Genomic DNA, 21,875 nt, shown 5'->3' with positions numbered 1-21,875 from the left:
CATCGTTAGGTGTTCCAAAGCCTGGTCTCGTATGAGGTGAGATCTCATCTCTTTGCACTCAACATCAAACCATGGGTTCAAAGTCTTCTGAGGTGGGGGACGTGCTGCAGATCGAGTCATGGAGAATGATCTGGTGGTTGCATCCCTAACCGCTGATACAAGAGTGCCCGAGGCATGGGCAAGGTCTGCATCATCTCCAAGAGAGGTTGGTAGCCCACAAGACAAGTGGCTCATGTAGACCGCATCGAGGGAATGGTCGAAATGTATTTGGATATATGTGGGGCCAGGATGACCCCTTATTGTGGCTTGCATGGTGGCCGAGATGCTGAATGCCAGATATGAGTGGGCAGCTACGAGTTGGGGGGGGGGACGGACAATAAAGTCATGTATTGAGACGCATGGGCTAGCGAATCCATCAAGTAATCCACTATGCTTGTCCCCCTCCATGCGTGAAACAAGTGAGCCCCCTGGATAGCAGCCATCTCTAAAGTCCATTATATATGATCAAGTCATGTACAGCCCCCATCTCTCGAGCAAGTGTCGCCCGTACCTTGTCACATGTGGTGCATCCTCTAAGTGCCTCACTATCCCAAGCTTTGCTGGGTCCATCTCTGGAACTCTACGGGGATCTGATCGAAAATTCAGTAGATCCACCCGTTTATCCCCCATGCGTGCATTGAAGTCACCTAGAAGGACAATGTCTCCCTGCCTAGAGAACTCCGTGGTATCATCATATGAGAGAGAGAGAGAGAGAGAGAGAGAGAGAGAGAGAGAGAGAAAGAGAGAGATCATAATTGTCAACTCACCAAGCAAAGTGTTAACCCATGTTTATCATTTGAAGTTGCTCACACGACTTGGAACTTGAGATTGGAATTTGGGTTTGTGCATGTCCTGATGACAATGTCACACCTCAGAACATGATCATGGTGGCATGCTAAACTTGACATAAATTTTCGCTAGTGGGAAAGTAATGCCATTGCCTTACAGCTGCAAAACACTGGTCCATGGAACTTGGTCAATTTCATGCTAGTAGTGAATGTGCCTTGTGCCCCAAAAAATGGACCTTCTCTTGCCCATCTAAGAAAAAAGGATGTTTCCAAATGCATTGGGAACACCTGTTTGAGAATGTGTTGGAACGTATTTCAAACCTTCTGAAACACATGGCAATACACCATGTTCCCAATGTAATAACAATCTTTGGATGGTGCATAATATTGTCCCATTCCTAGTTAGGTACATTTGAGGGTCTTTTTTGTGCATTGTCTGTGACTTTTTTTATGTAATACACATAAAATTTTTTGCACCCACATGCTGACAGTGTTCTCGTTCTTGCTACTAACTTCTTGAGCGCATTCCCATTTCATTATCATTTCATCTGCTTGTAGTTATGTAGGAAACAACACTGTGCATGCAGGCTGTCTGCAGTGTTTGCATTATTTACTTGACAATGCTTCGGAGTTCATGGACCCTAGAGGGCTTTAATGGAATGGTTAATGATGAAGTTGACTGAGGTCAGAAATTTAACAGGCATCACTAGTGTGATGATCAAAGGAACGAGAGAATAACCCTCAGGTGCACTTATGGACTGGTGAGAACTTGACGCTTTGTGATCGCTTAATCTCCTTTGAGCAATAGCAAGCACAATCTCCAAGGGATAACAGGTACACTCAAATATGATTTTCTGTTGAAGGTGCTGCTAGCTGATTTTCTTCAGAGCTATAATCTTCCTTCATGTTAAATTTTGTTGGGTATACTTATATAGCACCCATGTATTCAACGCTCAAGCTAATTCAGGATGCTACTTGAGAATGATGCATGCAGAAGGTGTTAACTGGCTTGAGTACTGTGTATACAAGGATAACGCATCAATCCCTCTTTGTTTTCAGTGCTCAATAAAAATGACAATTCTCTTTCACCATGAGAGTCTTTTGTCTCAATTCATAGTGTTTCAGTCTGCATTTCAATGCAAGTTTCTGCAGTCAGATCTCTCTCTCTATGCAACTGTGTTGTTCTGGTTAGAGTTGCTTGGGTCCTTTCCTTAATTCATGGTTCCCATTTGTGCCTTCTGCATGCATAGGAAAGAGAGAGATCAGGAGTATAGTTCAAGTGCGTTTCGTGACCTCAGTTGCCTTCAAAATGAAATTTAATGTAATGTCAAAACATATAGGACATGGCCTTTCTTGTCCCCATAATCCTTGTGTGCCAAAGTGCTGTGGTAGGAAGGCCCTGTGTCAAATAGCAACTGCACCAAATGATTATTGGGTGCCTTTCATAAAAGAGCATGCTGGGCAGTACTAAAATGACGTTGATGTTTCACCTTAAATTTTTGGAAATAAAGAGTATTTTTTGGCATGACCTTGGTTCTGAGGAAGTGGTAGTACAATTCATTTTGATTGTCCTGTGAATTGTTAAATGAAGACTAGCAAAGTACAGACTGTTGGACTTATCTGTTGAAAATCTTCTGCAAGCTGCAGAGAGGAGTGCTCGATATACGTTTCCGAACCTTCAAAATTTCAGAACAGCAAAGCTGCTTGGCTTTCGGCGTGTTTTCGGACATGTAGCTCCTGTGTTCTTTGAAAGGGGCATAGCCAATTTTGAAACCAAGGTTTGTACCATGAAGTATCAGTGCCATATATTTCGAATTGAAGTTGTGCTGCCCTTGTTGGCTGACTTGGAAAATCTTATGCTCACCAGGAGATATCCAGCGTCAGTATCGAACCTTGCTCAGGAGAATGCATTCTTATAACAGTGTTTGAAATAGATGTATCTGAGGTAAAGCAGCACTGAAATTTTAATTCACAAATTAAAGGTTTGATCATTATCAGTCATGAGCATTTGAACTTCAAATATATTCAGGAAAAAGAGTCTCCTATTCTCCTTCAAACCTATGATTTTACCACGCTTTACACAAAGATCGAGCTGGAAGACTTGAAGTTTATAATTAAAAAGCTAGTGGCTGAAGTTTTCAAGCTGAGATTTGACAAAGATAGATGCAAAGTGCTAAAAGTTGAGAAAACAGCCTTATGCTTTGACTTTTTGTGGCTAAAAAATAAAGATCATGACATCGGTTCTAAAAAGAAAAGATACACAAAGGTAGTAAGTGTTGAAGATGTTTGCTCTTGGATAGATTTTCTTTTAGATAATCTTTACATCACAATAGGTGATTCTTTGTTTCAACAAATTATAGAAATCCCCATGGGCACTAATTGTGCCGTCTTTTTAGCAAACTTTTATCTTTTCACTTATGAATTTGAGTTTATGCAAGGTCTTATTTCTATCAATACTTGCCCTATCATTTTACATAAGCTTAGCCAAGTTAGGCGTTTTATAGATGATTTCTTTGTACCAGATGTTCCTAACTTTCAAGACTTTACGTACAAAGATGCTTGTGCTTTTGGAGAAGGAATCTATCCTCGTGACTCTTGTGAACTGAACTGCACTTCAAGGGGGGATTCTTGTGTTTTCTTAGATCTTAGACTTTCTCAATCTACCATAGGATTAGAGGTTGATATTTACGATAAACGTGAACAACTTGAATATAGTGGTTTACACATTATAAAAATGCCTCACATTGACTCAAACATTTCTGATTTGGCGAAATATGGAGTCATTTCTTCCCAATTCCATAGATTTTCCTACCTTTGTACAACTAAGGAGTCTTTTATCACTCAATCTTCCCAATTCCATAGATTTTCCCGCCTTTGTACAACTAAGGAGTCTTTTATCACTCAATGTAGTAATTTGATCACTTTACTATTACACAAGAGGTATAATCCAAGGAAAATAATGAAAAAAGTACGCACAATCTTAGATATGAAGCCTTTTATCTATGGTGTATCGGCCTTAGGTATGTTTAGAATGATTGAACATAAGCTGAAAACAAAAAGCGGGGAGCTGAATAGCCCGTTTTTCTTTTAGTTTCAAAAGAGAGTTTGATTGAGTATGCTTGTGCTTTCTAAGTTAGGAATGTAATTTTGCCTATTTGTAGGAAGCGATACATAAGTGTAAAGGATCCTTTTAGTTTTTTATGTTTTAAATAAGAGAGAGAGAGAGAGAGAGAGAGAGAGAGAGAGAGAGAGAGCTTTAATTCCAGTTTTTTTGGAAGATTTTGTTTTTTGTTTCTTGACTTGCTTGTTTATTTTTGCTTAGTCACCTTCTTCCTTTCCTCTTCATTTCTTGTTTTCTTTCTCTTTTGTTTATTTGATGTATTTTAGTAAGTGCTGGGTTTGTCCAAGAGACTCTGCGGGTCTTTAGAAACCCAATATAGCTGCTTATGCTTGGGCACTGATGACGACACAAGTGTTGCTTTGCTTGCTAAGTATGTCTTCCTTTTGTTTCATTTTTCCTTTTTTTTTTTTTTTTTTGTGTAGATTTTTGGTCTTTAGAACAACAAAAAATCTAAATTTGTATGATTGGACTTATTCTAGTCTTACAAAGGTATACATATTTGGAACATTAGTGGTGCAAAAGGAGAGAGAGAAAGTAAGAAAGAGACCAACAGGTCTATGGGACAGCAAATAAATCAACAGGTCAGCTCCCAAGGGTGCAAAAAGCAACTCTGAATTATTTAAAGTACCTATATTGTAGTTTGAAAAGTAAGACATAATCAGCCATGCGTCAGTTTAAGACTGAGTGTCTTTTGTAACCTCCTTGATGAGGGCCAATCCCTCATGATAAACTGCCCATTTTCCATCCTTCCTAGCAGCCTTGACCTTGGCTAATTCTGTTACCTTTTGGTTCAGCTGAGCTCATGTGAGTTCCTCATCTATCCATATCTTGGTCCCTTTTAGCCTGTAAGTTTAGTGAAGAAGCTTGATTCGTAGATCCCATGTGTTGAGTGTAATTATGGTATGTCCTTTAGAATGACAAATATTAGTTGTAGAATGTGTCATGTCTTTGTCTTCATCTCCCGGCCATTCAATGTTAGGGGTGGCAGCTTTGATGCATGCTAAAGTCTCATTGTATGTATAGTCCTCTTTGAACCAGCCTTTTGGAAGGTCTTCAATTTTGATCTTCAGTGCATTGCTCCATTTGGCTTTGTACTCCTTAATCTCATCCTCAATTTCAGCTTTATTTGCCTTTGTATCCACCTCTACAATGACTTCCTTCTTAATTGTTTGGAATTTAGTGTGAACTAGATTCTTGACCATAGAAACTAATTGAGAGAGAGAAAGAAAGAAAGAAAGAAAGAAATTTTATTAGTGTCTTCGGAAGACTGATGGGTCTATGAGACTAAAAGAAAACCTGATACAAACCACAGTAAGGGTGGAGCTACTAAACAAGCATCATCACCCGTGCTGAGTCCTAAGTCTGATCATACATAGTCAAATACATCTGGGTGTGACAATAAAAAGGAAAAAGACTGGAGCGGAATCCTCCGTATGTCATGTTGCCCTGGCTGGTGCGTAGCCGGTGATGGGACGCTGGCATCTGTCAAGGGGTGCTGTGCGTCTCGGTCTCCTGGAGGAGGCTCGAAGTAAGACCAGAGCCACCGTGACTCCCGTGGGACGTGTCCCGGGTCTAAACAATGACGGGAGGTCTGCCAGAGTGATTTGTGTCCCCTCAATGCCTCGTGTGTCGTGATGCGGTCGTCGGGTCGGGGTCTCTGTCACGTCTGCGGCTAGAGACTGGACGATCAATATCACTCGATGGGAAGAACTCTATGATCCTGCTCTGAGAGGTGTCTGGTGGTGTGGCCAAGCCCCGTCGCTTGAGTAAGTACTCTTTGTGTCGGACCCCCTCGTGAATGAAGGCCACGAGACATCCCTGATCTAGGTAGGTGAGGAATCTGGAAAGGGGCCCGATACCGAAGAGACAATGGTATCGACCTTGGATCTCATAGTACATTGGGCACTTGAAAATAAAATGCTCCTCTGACTCAACCTCTTGACAGTTGCACAATGTGCATATGCGATGCTCCCTAGGGATCCCCTCTGCTCTGCCACTCTCTATGCGGAGGCGGTGTGATGATACCCGAAATTGCCCGATGGAGATTCGTAGTGAGCGAGGCATGTGTAGCTCAGTGTACCCCGGTGGTGTGATGAATCCCTCTTCTGAAATACGAAGACAGTGATCTGTATAGAAGCTCAACTTCACTAGAAGCTCCCTCGGCTACAACCAGGTCCTAAAGGTGTGTAACTGCAGGAGATCCTCTCGAATGACCTGCAGGAGATCCTCTCGTAGTAGAGAGAGAGAGAGAGAGAGAGAGAGAGAGAGAGAGAGAGAGAGAGAGAGAGAGAGTTTATTAAAGTCTGCTAAAGACCGATGGGTCTATGAGACTGATAGAAAACCTAATACAATGAGCGAAAGGGTGAGCCACTAAGCGAGCATCCTAACCCATGCTAGAGAAAACTGTGTAGACATAGTCAATGCTATCATCATACATGTCACCATAGTCTTAGACATCCTTGCCATCATCATCCTCATAGTAGATGCAATATGACCCAATACAATACAATACAATGTAGCACACATTGGGTATGAACACGTCAAGGTACACCCGATGATGGACTAGGCAGTGTAGGCAAGAAGCTCATAATAGATCACTGTCTGCTATTTGGAGGAGTAGTCCGTCATGCCCTCCTGCTGGCTACTCTACGCCTAACTAGCGCCATAATAACCCCAATCGGCCATATCTTAGGTCTGAAAATAGAAGAAATGTCAGCGAGTGTGATCTGTGTGTCTGTCCTCTGTCGAGTGTGGTGTATCTCGGTCTCAGGGTCTCTGACTCTCCTGCTATCGGTGGTCGGAGGGGCAACATGCTCGGACTGGAAGAACTCCGTGATTAGGATCTGGGATGGACCAGGCAAGGCCTCCCGCTCCTGTCTCCGTGATTTGATGAGATGCTCTTTATGTCAGACCGCCTCGTGAATGAAAGCGGCAAGGCACCTCTGATCTGGGTATGAGAGGAGTCTGGAGAGGCCCTTGAATCCATCTCTGAAAAGGTAGTGGTATCATCCACGGATCTCGTAGTAGAATAGGCAACGTAAGGCGAAGTGCTCCTCTAATTCCACCTCATGCCGCTCACATAATGTGCTATACGGCTCTCTCTGGGGATCCCCTCTGCTCATCCGCTCTCAATACGGAGTCGTGTGATGACACGCGGAACTGTCTAATGGCAATCCTAAGTGAGTTTGGCAGGTAGATTTGAGTGTACCCTAGTGGGATAATGAAACCCTCCTCGGAGATGCGTAGGCAGTGGTCCTGATAGAAACTAAGCTTTACAAGAAGCTCTATCTGTGCCAACCAGGTCCTGAATGTGTGTAGCTGTAAAAGATCCTCCCAAATGATCGAGTTGAACTCGTTGCCCTGAAATGGGACAAACGGAGAATCAATGTTGTACTGAAACGGTTGCAGCTTGTCTATATGGAAACCTAGTCTCTCAAACCATTTGCATGTGTGTGCGTACCAGCATCTCTGGTCACCCTGAGCTGCTAATGCCATAGAAGATGCTAACGCCAACCAAGGTAGCCTGTGTTACCCTACAGTACAAGAGCCATAATCTCGCACGTGGTATAGATAGGTGATAGTGTGGAATGCCGCATCTAACTGCAATGGAGATGCCATGAACTTAGCTTGAATGATTTGATGAGGAACAAATGGCTTACTGTGGATGCTGAAGTCGAAGTAGAAGACCCCGATTTGGCTGTCGAAGTCGATGTTGAGGACCCCGAGGTGGATGCTGATGATGAGGATGTGGATGATGGTACCACCGAGGTGGATACTGTAGCATTCTTCATCATTGCTTTGCTGTCCACACCTAGCCCCCTCCTATTGACGCGTGTGTTGACGCTCTCTAGATTCAATTGCTTTGGAATCTTGGCCTCTTTCTTGTTTCTCCCCTTATCTTTTTCTTTGTCATTCTCTCATTCTCTTTTCCCCATGCTGTGATGCTAATTCAAACTCTTTCTTTGTTTTTGGCAAGTACGTGAAGCATCACAATCTAGGGGCTGCGATCCCTCATGAGGGCCCGCCAACCCATACACAGCATCAGCCTTGGCCAAGTAGGGGCTGCAAGCAAGGGGGCTGCGTGTGAGGGCAAATGGTGAGGCTGAGTGTGGGGGCGGGTGAGGAGCTAGCAGTGAGAGCTGAGTGTGAGAGAGGTTGAGGGCTGAATGGCTGTGGGTGAGGGTTGAAGGCGGAGTGGGGGAGGCTGAGTGAGCTGGTGAGGCTGAGGGCGGGGCAGGTGAGGGAGAGTCTGAGCGAGTGAGGCTGAGTGGAGCTGAGTGGGTGAGGGCGAGCTGAGCGGCGTGAGGGAGCAGCTGAGGGCGAGGCTGAGGGAGCGGCTGAGGGCGAGGCTGAGGGGGGGTGAGGCAGCGGCTGAGGGCGAGGCTGAGAGAGAGAGAGAGATGAAATTTCTCATCAATTTCCATCATAGAATGAATAGGATCTGTTAGAGAAATCCAAAAGAAGAGAGATCTTCTCAATCAGCTCTTTTTGGCTGCGTCTCCGATTCAGATATTCCTTCCTAACCCCACACATTAGCATCAGCAAATAACCCATTTCTTGTCTCCTTCATGGAATTTTAGTTACACTCAGCCTCTCAACTCACAGACCACTCATGCCAATGATCAAGACACTTCCGGCCTGCTTCTTAGCGACGCCATAGCCAAGTCTCTTCAAGACTCTAGCAAGAGCAAACAGCCCGACCTCTTTCACGTGATGATTCATGGCCTCACATCAAGAACTCTAGTGTCGCGGCTTCTCTCTTCATCCAAGGTATCCCAGCCCCCACAATAGAGTCGCTCATACACAAGCAGCTACACCCAACCTCCCAGCAAGAGCTATCATCTACTCTTCCAGCCGGATCCACGAGCCGTTGTAGCTACTCTTCTGCACACAGAGCGCCCAGAACTCACGTACCTCCTCCCAAAACCTTTCAGCCTGCAAAGTATCGTCTCTACCATCTACCATCTAGGAGCCTCCAGGTAATCAGAAACGACACCACAGCCTGTCTCTCTGTAGCTCACAAAGCTCACACGTCGTCATGGTTACCAGCCTCCTACAAAGTCGCCCAAAGCCCATCATCTGAGATCTTCTCTTGCGCTGTCCCCAACACTGCAGCCTCCTCTTCTCTCGTCATACCGACACTCCAGCCTCAACCAACTGCCCTCAGCTAGCTTGTCGGATCCCACAGAGGTGCTCACACAGTCCCTTCCTTCCACTGTCTCCTCCACCCCCGGCCTTCCATTTCTGAAGCTCCCACCGTCACCTTCACGTATCCAGCTCATCAACTAGAAGTGTCCCCTTTTCATCACGTAGCCACATGCATGCATGCCTTTCTTGATATGAGCCACGTCATCACTGGCCCTTTTACCACTCTTCCACCCGCTTTCATACTTAATACCAAGGTATTAATGCCCACATAATAGACTTAGTGCACACAAATGCTTGCCACCAACATGTAGTGCTTAATTGCCTAGACTACCACATATGATGAGCACAATCCCGACACGTAGTGAATTTACAAGACACCCATGACAAAAAATGCTCATGCCCTCATACACATAATGACTCGGGACAACCATGAAAGACGTATGTCATCCCATAACAAACATACCGCCAGATTGGATACCATGCTCTGGAGTGTCTGGTGAACCCACACTGCACATCATCATTTCCCACCGAAACCTTGCAAAAAAAGCCATTCATAAACTCAAGATTTTTTACATCAGTGAATATCCTTCTGATAGAAGGGTGCTCAGAGAGCCCAAAATCAAAACAACTTGACTGTGTGCAAGACTATGTGCCTACCCACTAGCATGCAATAAATGAAAACCTTATTTACAATTTTATCCACACACCGATTGTGTGTGATATTGATTAATTTGTTTGTTTGATCGGGTGTTGGTGAGTCCTACTAGTGTCAGATGGTAGAGGCTCTCCCCAATGTGTCACCTCATGGATGTGCCGCGCTTACTAGTGTTTGTGCATCTATTCACTCCCCTCCGTACTATTGGAGGTAACATTGCTAGGTTCTCTCCTAGGTGAGCTGTTGCAAGTAGAAGGGAGGGCCGTGCAAGGTCTCCCCAGAGCTGCATCTATGAGACGAGGAAGAAGGGAAGGGGGTCGCATGCCTCTCTTCCCTATGCTATGTCTATACAAGAACTAGGCAATGCTGCAAGAACCAAAGGGCACAAAGGGCCATACTCATCAGCCTTCCACTAGGTGATCTAGAACAAAAGAGCAGGCTGCCGCTCAAACAACCTTCCTACACGTCAAAGGGAGAGATAGGGGGTCCTCCCAAGCCCTCACTTAGCGCAGCTGTGACATCATTAAGTAGCAGTGGTCAAACAGGGTGTCACCAGGTGTGGGAAAGCTTGAAGGTGACATGCACGTAACACTGCCTTGCAAGATAAATAGAAAGAGGCTAGTGCTCTTACTACCTGCAGCCCCTGGTACTTGAGACAGGCTTGCATGTGTCCATCCGAATCGACTGACTTGATATAGATAGGTGTTGATATGGAAAGAGGCATCTGTGTGGAGGGGTCTTGCTCCAAACTCTACTCAGATAATGTCATGTGGAGTACATCTTTTCCCCTAGATCATACGGGACAACATCATTACCTGGAGCCTCTCAATACTGCTCCACTCATCCTGTCCTGAGGTCTTCTACCCATAAAGCACCTGCCTATTAAGCTGCTGGTCAGACTAGGTAATCAAAGAGGAGTGATCTCGTGTGCACGTTCTGGAAATGTGCCTCTGCACACTGTCTCTGCAATCTCAACAGTAAGGCATGCCCATGCCCTCTAGTCAACCGTGCCTTTGAACTGCCGGTTTTATGGTAACTTGGGGCTTGTGAAAATGCACCCTAAGTTTACATATGATTCCATAACTTCTGCTCCTCCAGGTCTAGCTTCATACCGGCAAGCCATCATGGAACACAAGTTTTGTCTGCACAGCACCGACCGCCTATGGTACTGCAAATCCCAATCACGAGCATGCCAGCTTCTTCTGCAATGTAGGTAAAATCAATAGGTCATGCACAAAGTTCACCATCTGGTTGACTCCATAAATGTCAAGGCCATCATCCATCTGATCGATGACCATCCAGCTGTCTCCCCCTTAGAAACTGAGGATAGCTTGGATCCTACAAAGCACCTTGCCTCAGAGGTCTGTTCCAATCTGACATCAAACTGGCACCTGGTCCTTGAGACCTTGTACTGTGAGATCTGTGTGTCTGGGCAGCGTATCATCACAATGGGCCATTAAATTTTTTAAGCCCACCACATGGCACTGTTTACTCATCATAGGGTTTATAGACCCTATGATTTTAACATTATGTGTTTGTAGTGTCTTGTTCGTGTGAGTATTTCGGCACACACGTTTTATGTATGTTGTCCTTCTCTGATTGTGAGAGTTCAATCAATAGAAGCTGGCTGTTTTCTTGTTCCCATTTGCTCTCATTGTCCCAATAGTGTGACAAGGTCATGCTTATATATATATCTTTATATATGTGCTGAAAGTCATGCATAATATCTGCTTGCAAGAGTAGGATGGCATCTTCCTAGAATGTACGTTTTTGGCATTAAACCTGAAAACAATGACGTGGGGCTGCTAGTGTGAGTGGACCAAGATTGCTATGCCTCCCGATCCCAGCGTTCCTCCATCTGTATGTCTCCATCTAGTGTACTGATACCATATATATGTGTGTACATTGGCTAAGTCTATCACAAGATCCATTCCCTGGTATGTCTCCTGAAAATTTGCGGAGTAAGGTCCCCCCTTCACTTTCCAAAGCATAACTACTAGAGTGTGTGGGAGGTCTCACATCCCTAAATTGTGGGACCTTATATTCTTGAATAATGATATTCCCATTCCTATACACTCCCCATTTTCCCAAACTCCTAGCCTGAAGACCTTCTTGAGCCCTTCCTTGTGCTGCTCAAACTGCATCAATGTGAGGTCCTGATGATGAAAAATAGTTCCCTTCAGCTATGCCTTTTCATGAGGATCTCCTATCTTACCTTAGCATTCTTGAATCTAATAATCAAGGGTTTTTTCCAGGTGACATCCTGTCCAACTCTCTGAGCACTTTCAATCTGCCCCTTATCCACCTCAACTTCTCATACAAGAAATCCCTAGCTGTATCAAGTGAGCTGGTTTTTGTGTCATCTGTTTTATCATCAATCTGAGATTCAAGGCACTGTTTTTTTTTTTTTTTGTATCCTCCTCAAGTGTCTCCTGAATGACCCTCTTAGGTTTGTGCCCTCTAACTACCTGTTTAGAGTGCTCTTCCAATTTGATTGCAATTGTTTCTTCCATTTTCTTGAATTCTTCAAGGCTTGCCCATAAGTGGCTTTAAGTTCCTCCAAGCATTTCTTGAGTGCTGCATCCTCATCCTTTAAGACCTCAAATGCACGGGGTCAACTCCCCCTAGGGCTCCCCGCTTAAGTTCCTAGATCTCCAACAGGAACGCTTTGATGGTGGATGGTTGATCTTCCATTACTTTTGTTAAAGCTTCATTCTTTCTCTTCAAGGTTTCAAAGGCACCCGTGGCTGTCCAGTCTGTCCACACAAACTAGCAGGCGTCCTTGAGCTTCAAGCTGGGTCTTCATATTTCTTTTGGCCTTAGTTTTCAAGTGGAGGCATCTTTTTGAGGCATCATCCACTGCCTTCATACAACCTCCCTATTTTGTGATTTGCAACATCCTATGGGCAAGAAAATGTACTCTATAGACATGCAAACAGCTCTTTAAAAAGGCTTGCAAAACAAGGATGGCTCAATAGTATATGTACAAAAGAATTATTTGTTAAGTGAACAGAAGAAAACACTGAATATTTCGGATATACTGCACAATACAGTGGTTTAACTCCTAGCATGATGTGCTGGATGCAAGCAATGCCAGCTGCATTCTATTAGCTGTGGGTGTCTTTTAGTTAAGTGAGGAGGCATTTTTAGCTCTTTACGTGTGTGGAGGTTGCCATTGGTTGTCCATTTGCTTTAAATATCAATTTTTGCTAGAGAGAGGGAGAAATTATGAGGGACAGAAAAGAAGAAGAAAGAGAGAAGTTTTGTGATGTCATTCTTGATTTATAAATGTTAATACAGCTTTTGCATTATCTGCAGGTACCTGCTTTTATTGAGAGAGAACATGAATTTCGATTTCTTGCGGTAGGTTTGATGTTCAAAGCAAAGTAGTCACAATAACTGTTGTTTCAGTTTCGCAATATGGGGTGACTTAGCAAGTTTCTTGAGTTTCTGTCCAAATAATATTTTGAATCGTGAGCAGGAAGAGAATCTTAGCATAGTCAAAGCATTTCTTTTGAAAAAGCGAACATATTATTTTCGGAAGATTACATCATGTAGGGGAGAAGAAACAACAGTTTTGAAAAATCAAATAGATACATCATATGAATGGCCATTTTTGCTAGGTCCCTGTCTTGAGATAGGTATAGAAAAGTCACTGGAGGGGTAAATAGATGCATACCTTGTAACATACTCTGCGATAAGAAAGAGAATACCGCTGGCCACACCTCGAGAAACCCATCAGCTTGTGAGTTACCAATGGATTTGACATCACAGTATATTCTCCATAGTTGAAGCATTTCTTGTGTTTGAATACCCAACGTGTTTCATGGGTTTAAACAAAGCCAAGCTGATTTTACATTGATTGTTTATCTTTAGGATCATAGATTGGATGAACAGATGGGGACTAATTTTTTCATTAGCATTCATGATAATGAGCCTTCCATTCATCTTTGCAGTCTTGATGGAGACTTTGCAGGAAAACCATTGTATAATTGCATGATAATGTGTCAGTAATTGGATGGGAGTGCATGCGTGAGAATGTGTGTGTTACATCTTCTACACCTAACGTTGGGCACGGTGAGGTAGTTATAGTAGCTATTCCTTAACGAGTTGATTGTGCAGACTATTAAAATTGCACCGCTGTTTTTTCCTTTAAAAGATGGGATTTGGGATAATTGTGAATTGGATTAGATGTAAAGATCAGCATACCTTTCCCATGGAGACTGATCCTGAACCTCGCAAAATTGTGGGTACAGGTCATTCCGGAATCTTTTGATGGAACTCCTGCATCTCAGCCAGTGGTACATACTGTGTTTGATACTACAAAAACATCTAGGGATTCATTGATTCTAAATGAATATTTTGGTGGACTTTACATCCAGTGAAGATGCTTACAGGTGGTGTGCAGCCACTACAGTGATGAAGAGTATCACAAATTTCGCTGCAAAGGTGCGTCTTCTGCTGAATATTGTAGATCTATGTTTCCAAGCATGATTTCAAGGGTATTTATTAAACATGATTTTTTCTTTAAAAAATTGCAAGGTCTAATTTGATTTAGTGTTAGGTAATGATTTTTTGGATGTTTGATGTTGTATGGCTAATGGATTTCATACAATTGAGAATAGTGAATTTATCCCATAGAATGTGGTTTTATTGATTTCTATTTTCGGTCCAGGGAGCAAAGAGGAGTTCCATAAACGTTATGGTAAATATGGAATTGATAAGATTTGGCGGGATGACATTCTTCCATGTCGCGTTTATCTTCGGCATTGGTGAGTGAGAATATATGTAGTTATCTTTCAAAATCAACTTTGTACTGCAAGTACCAGATTCCATTTTGTATATAGAGCCATGGTAGTTCTCAAAGAAAAACATGGGTCTCAATAGTCCTTTGAATTATTGAGATCATTTGGAGGAATTTGCAATATTTGCTCTAGTACATGTTTCCAAGGCAGTTCTCAAAGAAACGTCCAATAGTCCTTTGACGTTTAATTGATATCATTTGGAGGAATTTGCAATATTTTCTCTTGTACATGTTTTCAAGAAATAACAGGAGAGAGAGAGAGAGAGAGAGAGAGAGAAGAAGAAGAAGAAGAATATATTATCGTCCTCTGAAGACCAAACCGGCCTATGGGACCTGGGCAATACAATATCACAAGTACATGAAAGCTCCTCCCGAAGATGGGAGGGTGGAAAGAGAAACCACCTTCTAGGATTCAGGTGGATTCCTATGCTTGAAGAGCTTATACACAAATGTTCCTAAAGCTGAAGGTGACCCTTTATGCAGCAAATCAGCCAGTTTGTTATGTCCCTCAAGGAGGTGATTGAACTCTTCCCTAATGTGTGCATAGTGAGGGCATATCATTACCATGTGTTCTTCTGTTTCAACCATACCTTGATCACATACAGAGAGAGAGAGAGAGAGAGAATATGATATGATAGTATTAAAGTCCGTGGGAGACCCTTTAGGATCTATGGCACTGGCGATCGCTGCCAACTAGTAGTGATCCCTTACATCGAGTGAGAGAATATTACAATTTGTCATGTCTTGAGTACTTGTTGGGCTAGCTTGTGTGCTAGACCCAGTAGCTTATTGTGATGTTTCAAATATCTTTCAAGTAGCTTCCTAGCTTTTTGGCTGGTTGCTTTGGTAGATTGTTTCATATCCTTCTCTGATGCGTGCATAGGCTCTACAGTAGATTTTTTAGATCTCTGCTATCCCCAAATCCTTCTACTTCCCCTATGGGGCAGGTTCTTTCCTCTCTGAGGATCCGGGGTCTTGCCCATCTACCTTGCTCTACCTGGAGATCATGTGAACTAGTTTTTAGAGAGAGAGAGAGAGAGAGAAAGAAAGAAAGAAAGAAAGTGTATTATTGTCCACTAAAGGCCAAAATGGGCCCATGGGACATCAAGAACTCTGCGTACAAGATAGCACAAAATCAACGTGCCACAAAGAAGAGGCATCGTCGAATATCATCTAAGTGCTACGCAATACAATGCAAGTGAAAGTACATAATGTCAAATCCGAGCCTAAATACAAAGTAAGCTAGATGCAAGGAAACCGCCCCTGGGTGCAAAATGGGGGGATGAGTACAATATGTCAATGCAAAGATACAAGTCCAGGTGTCACGGAGTCTGAGAACCAAAATAATACTGGAAATCCTGTCCATCGACTCTGCCTCTTGCTATGAGAGTACAAATGTGAGCAAAAGTGAGGTGAGCGGCTGGTGGGACGAGATCTCCATGAGTAAGTCTCCTCCGAAAAGCTGCCATCATCCTGGATCGTCTGGAGATGAAGCGGCGAGTACGTCCCCTATGTAACAAGATCCTGCGGCGTCTACAAACCATCTCATATGTACATCCACAGGGTGGAGGCATGTGTCCTGTGTGAGCTCTGACCTCCTCGTGCTCCTCCTGATACCTGTCATTTGGTATAGCGTGTGTCTGAGCTCTATCGGGCTGGGCTCTATCATGCTCCGGTCTGTGCTGATGGTCTCTGAGGTAGTGTCGTCGAAGCATAGTGGCCTCCCTGACATAAAGAGCTAGGCAATGCTGATCCTCATAATCCATCACTCGTGAGAGAGGTCCAAAGCCATCCGTGAAGAGACAGTGGAATCTCCCTCTGATCTCATAATATAGCGGGCATCTGCAAATGAAGTGCTCCTCTGGCTCCACCTCTCCCATGGTGCAACAAGGGCACAGATCCTGGTCTCTCGGCCTGGACGCCGTCCATCCTCCATGCGTCGCATCCTACCAGCCTCTATCTCGAGCTGATGCGAAGAGACTCTAAGCTGGCCAAGGGCAATCCTCAGTGAGTGGGACATGTGGATACCTGTGTAGCCTAGTGGAATGACAAATCCATCCTCTGAGATCCAAAGGAAGTGGTCACGATATGTGTCCATCTTCGTCGGAAGCTGCGTGGGATAAATCCAAGTGCGGTACGTATGAAGCTGCAGCAAGTCTGCTCTCGTGACCTGACTAAGCTCGTGGCGAGTCAACTCGAGATGAGGGGCATCTATGCTGTATCGGAAGCGAGGCAGTCTATCCATGTCTAGTCCAAGAGATGTGAGCCACCTAGTGAGTCTGAAGTACCAGCAATATCGGGCCCCAGATCGTGCCAACTCCATAGAAGATGCAAGTGCTAACCATGGCAACCGAGCTCTGCCTGCTGCTGAGTCTCCAAACTCCCTAACCCTGTGCAAATACATGACCGACTAAAACGCTGCATCCAATGCAAGGGGAGTAGCTCCAAACTCTGCTAGCATGATCTCGTGCGGAACTGTAGCCTTGGCCCTAATGAGCCGAGAGAACATGATGATCTGTAACCTCTCTACTCGTCTCCAATCTGCAGCGCTAAGGTCTCCTGCCCAGAAAGGAGATGCATACATCGCAGCTGGTCTCACCAATGTGTCAAATAGCAGGGATTTCGTATTGGGATGCTGAAAGTGGGACTGAAAACACTGACGCTCAAGATGAGCCAACGAAGCATACCCTTTACTAATCCTATCTCGTGCTGCATATGTCATGGTAAAGATCGGTCCCCTGAAAACTGCCCCCAAATAAGTGTACTCTCTAACAAGCTCAATGGGCTGTCTGTCAGAAGTGAAGCAAAACTCATCCGTGCTGTAGATACGATTAGAGGTGTTGAAAACCATAACCTTGGTCTTGCCAAGGTTTACGGTCAATCCCCTGTCCTGGCAAAACCTGTGGAGTGCCTCAATATGTGCCTGGAGGCCCTGAGCAGTAGAGGAAATGAGAACCACATCGTCCGCATACAGGAGGATAGGAATGGAGGATCCTGAGAGAGTAGAGCCCACACCGCCTGTCATCTGTACGAACATCTCTAGCTCATCAATATATAGTCCAAAGAGAGTAGGAGAGAGCGGGCAACCTTGCTTCACCCCAATCGTGCTGCATACCTCCTCTGAGAGCCCCTCACGTGTCCGAACCCGACCAGTGACCCTCTCATACAAAGCCATGATAGCCCACTGTGTTTCTCCACTGAAGCCCATCTCGTGAATCCTCTGAAACAATCTGAATCGCGGAACTGTGTCAAATGCCTTCCTGAAGTCCACGAAGCAACAATAAAGCCGTTGCCTTCGTGACTTCGCCTCCTCTACCAGTGCCCTGAGTGTGAGAATGTGGTCAAGTGTCGAATAATCCCTGCGAAATCCAGCCTGCCCTCTAGCTCTGAGTCCTGTCGTCTCGGCATGGTCATTTATACGGCTTTCCAAAACTGATGCATAGATCTTGGCCATAACGTGGCCAATCATGATGGTCCTGTAATTCGACGGCTCCATAGGGTCCCCCGACTTGTGAATAGGAACTATGGTATTGCCTAACCAGGACTGTGGTAGGCCTGTACAAACAGACTCATTGAAGAGACGGGAGAGAACAAAATCTAAGGTATCAATCCCATGGATTACATACTCCGCTTGCAATCCATCATGATCCTTAGCTCTCCCGTTCTTCAATCGGTGGACTGCTGCACGGACACTCTCCGCGGTGTGAAGAGACTAGATGAAGCTGGCCTAGGGGAGTGGGATAAATCGATATCTGGCTGATCTGGAACATCGTATAGAGCTGAAGTATATGCAAACCAGACACGTGGATCTGTGAGGGGGCTCTGAGACTTCGAGCGGAGGAATTTTCTCCAGAATTCCTTGGAGTCACAGCTGAAAAGCAAGCATCTCAGTTCCTCCTCATTCCGGGCTAGAAATTGGCGTTTCTTGCGCCTAACCAACCACTTGTAGTCTCTCTTGGTTTCGGCAAGGAGGGGACACTTCTCCTTGGTCTCAAGGTGAAGTTTCCTGCGGAGTTCCTTACACTCCTCGTCATACCAACCGTTGCAAGGAACAAGACCAACCGGTGGGGGACTAGACGAATGACATGTGGCAGGGAACGACATGTGAGCGGCAGAAACGAGTGAAGTATGTACAAGTTCCCACCGGTCCCGCGTGGATGGTAGAGCATCTAATAGATGAGGACGGAGTAGGCGGCTGAGGTTCTGGCTATATACATCATCGAACTGGTGGTCGAAATGAACCTCATAGTAGGGTTGGCGGTCGTGATAACGAGGGGGAGGTGGGTCATGGGAGACATGAGTCAAAGTAAAGTGGATGAGTGCATGGTCGGCAGAGGGCATGAAGGGGCTAACAGTAAGGCTATGGATGGAAGGGACTAGAGTCGGGGGACCTATGATGTAGTCGATAACACTAGTACCACGCCCAGAAGCAGAAGAGAATGTAGGCATGGAAGACTGTGGCCACCTGGACAAGCCGTTATAAATGACCATACTGTGCGAGGTGAGGAGCTCCAGTAGCTGACGTCCCTGATCTGTGGGATGTACTGTGCAGTCTGATGAAGTCCGACAGAGGCTATCATCGTGAAATGTTGGGAGTATGACCGGATCCTCCATGAAGTCATAAGTGAGGGCCTGTCTATCTGAGGTCCTCGCGTTGAAGTCTCCTAAAAGGATGACTTCTCCGCGACGTGAAAAATCTGCAATGTCCGCTGAGAGATCCTCAAATATGGACTGGCCTGGTCCAGTGGAAGAATAGATCGACTGCGCCGGGGGGAAGTAGCAAACTGCAATAAAAAGATCTCGCTGAGGGGCCCTGCGGCAGATGCGTACCCACAAGAATCGGGCATGTGAATCTGCTCTCTCCACTGTGATGATCCGATCGAGATGCTCTCTGTACAAAATGGCCACTCCTCCAGATCCTCTCACTCCAAATGTCCGGGCGTGCTGCCTGAAGGCAGATCTCCATGTATACCCTGTCACTCGTGGCAAAGGTCTCTCTGGACTCTCGTGTGTCTTCGTGAAAAAGATGATATCTCTCCCAAAGAATGCCCCCCGTAGATTGCCTGGTTGTGCTGTAAAAGAACCATTGCAGTTCCATACAGCGATGCGTAGACTATCTGACGGGTGGTGTGTCCCATGGGCCCTGTCCCGTCAAGCGGACGGGGCAGGAGGTGGAGGTGGGGCTATATCTGCTGGTCTGCCATCTCTAAGCACTGTGGGAGCACGCCTCAAGGTGCCTGTGATGAGTCTGCCATCCCTAATCACTGCCCACTTGCCCTGAGCTTGGGCTACATCTCTCTGAGGCATGAGCGCCTTGCGCTCTTCAACCTGTATCTGGGTCAGATCCTCGTCCATGGAAATCTGTGGGTGGTCTCTGAGTGTCCCTCTCCTCCTGAGGGCAGCTAGACGTGCCTGGGCATCTCTGAATCTGATAATGAGGGGCTGCTCTCTAGTAGGATCCCTCCCGACTCTATATGCTCCTTCTAAGCCATGATCCTGTACTCCCAATGTCTGAGAGACAAAGGTCACAGCCTGTGTCATCGTGGACTCTGTCGCCGAGGGCAAGATACCACGAATGCGAATGTTGAGGGCCTTTGTGGCCCTCTGCTGTGACTCGACCAATGTAGCTGATACAATAGATCTCTGAGGCTGTGATGGCTGACGGCGGACGACATCCACCCACTCTGTGGCTCTCTGGACCTCTGTCTAAAGGGAGGTCAAACGCTCCTCAACCGCTGCTACTGCTGTAGTGGGAGATGTGTCCATGTGCTGAACGCGAGTCTCGATCTGCTGCACTCGCTCTGTGTGTCCATGAATCTCTCCAGCAAGAGTCCTATGGGTCGCCTATAAGACCTGAAGATCTGTCCTAATAGATAAGATCTCCCGATCCTGCTGTGTCACTCGATCAGCAAGAGATGCAACCTGAGCCGTAAGTAGAGAAATGGTCTCGTCCTTGCTGTGAAGCATCTGAAGTGCAGCTCGGAGATGGGTCTCAAAGTGCTGAAGCTCTGGCAGGATGTGGCGGCAAGGACAAACAGTGCAAGGCATGGAAGGAGAAAGAGAGGGAGACAGGGGGGAAACCGGTAAGGTGGGTAGCGGGGATGAAGGAGAAGGCTGGAAAGGGGGAGAGAAAGCGGGTACCGGGGAAGAAGAGGAGGGGATGGGTAAAGTCTGTAGAGAGGATGAGGAGGAGGTAACCTCTGGCAAAGTAGGTAAAATAGGTAACAAAGGGGAAGAGGTGACAGAGGGCTGTGAGAGGGAGAGAAAAAAGGGTGGAGAAGGGGTAGGAGAAGAAGGAACCTGAGAGGGGAGGGGTGAAAAAAACTGCGGGTACAAAGTAGCTATGGGCGGAAGATGAGATAATGGAGCTGAAACCGATGAACCTGCGACTGGGAGTGTGGACACTGCGCTGGGCAGAAGATGAGACAATGGAGCTGAAACCAGTGTACTTGCGACTGGGAGTGCGGCAAGTGCGGGCAGTGCACTGTCCTTTGTAGAAGATGCGAGTCCTCTTCTACTATAGTGCAGCATCTCGGTCGTGGCGGCCATTGATGTTGTTGCTGTTGTTGCTTCTGTAACATGCTTGACGGTGTCGGCCATTTTTAATTACGAGAAGCCGGCAACATTGAAAAGCGGGAGATGGCGAGCGCTGCCAATGCGCGATGAGAGAGAGAGAGAGAGAGAGAGAGAGAGAGAGAGAGAGAGAGAGAGAGAGAGAGAGATATTAAAATTAAAAAGAAAAGTTGGGGTTGGGGCTGCCCAAAAAAAAAAAAAAAAAAAAGGGGGGGGGGTGGGTCGGGGCTGCAAGTGCGAGGGGGTGAGCAACGGGGAGGGGGGGGGCTGAGTGACGGGGAGGGGGGGGGCTGAGCGACGGATGACGGGGAGGGGGAGGGCTGAGTGACGGGGAGGGGAGGGCTGAGCGACGGAGAGAGGGAGGGAGGGAGCGGGGGGGGGCTAAGCGACGGACGACGGGGAGGGGGAGGGCTGAGCGACGGAGAGGGGGGGGGCTGAGCGACGGGGAGAGAGAGGGAGGGAGGGCGGGGGGGCGCTGAGCGACGGACGACAGGGAGGGGGAGGGCTGAGCGACGGGGAAGGGGGGGGCTGAGCGACGGGGAGAGAGAGGGAGGGAGGGCGGGGGGGGGGAGGGCTGAGCGACGGGGAGGGGGAGGGCTGAGCGACAAGGAGGGCTGAGCGACGGGGAGGGGGAGGGCTGAGCGACGGGGAGGGGGAGGGAGGGAGGGCGGGGGGGCGCTGAGCGACGGACGACGGGGAGGGGGAGGGCTGAGCGACGGGGAGGGGGGGGGCTGAGCGACGGGGAGA

At 46.2% G+C, this 21,875-nt stretch overlaps 1 protein-coding gene across 3 annotated transcripts in view; it reads left to right on the top strand.

Annotated features, from left to right (window-relative positions):
* Window positions 1-21,875, top strand: part of LOC147888774 (uncharacterized) — a 32,723-nt gene that overhangs the window by 3,132 nt on the left and 7,716 nt on the right. For 2 of the 3 annotated variants that reach the window (XM_087392671.1, XM_087392669.1), the window contains exons 2-7: window positions 2,469-2,605; window positions 2,695-2,772; window positions 13,070-13,114; window positions 14,008-14,052; window positions 14,149-14,200; window positions 14,427-14,523. In XM_087392671.1, the coding sequence (XP_087248797.1) occupies window positions 2,469-2,605; window positions 2,695-2,772; window positions 13,070-13,114; window positions 14,008-14,052; window positions 14,149-14,200; window positions 14,427-14,523 (454 nt within the window). The remainder of the gene's footprint in view (window positions 1-2,468; window positions 2,606-2,694; window positions 2,773-13,069; window positions 13,115-14,007; window positions 14,053-14,148; window positions 14,201-14,426; window positions 14,524-21,875) is intronic. The other variant, XM_087392670.1, reaches the window with a different exon arrangement.

Source organism: Dipteris shenzhenensis, chromosome 21, assembly GCF_047967505.1.
Source record: "Dipteris shenzhenensis isolate YYH24624 ecotype China chromosome 21, Dip_SZ_1.0, whole genome shotgun sequence".
Classification (NCBI taxonomy): Eukaryota; Viridiplantae; Streptophyta; class Polypodiopsida; order Gleicheniales; family Dipteridaceae; genus Dipteris; species Dipteris shenzhenensis.
The sequence above is the reverse complement of the archived record's forward strand: the minus strand, read 5'-3'. Positions and strand labels throughout refer to the sequence as shown.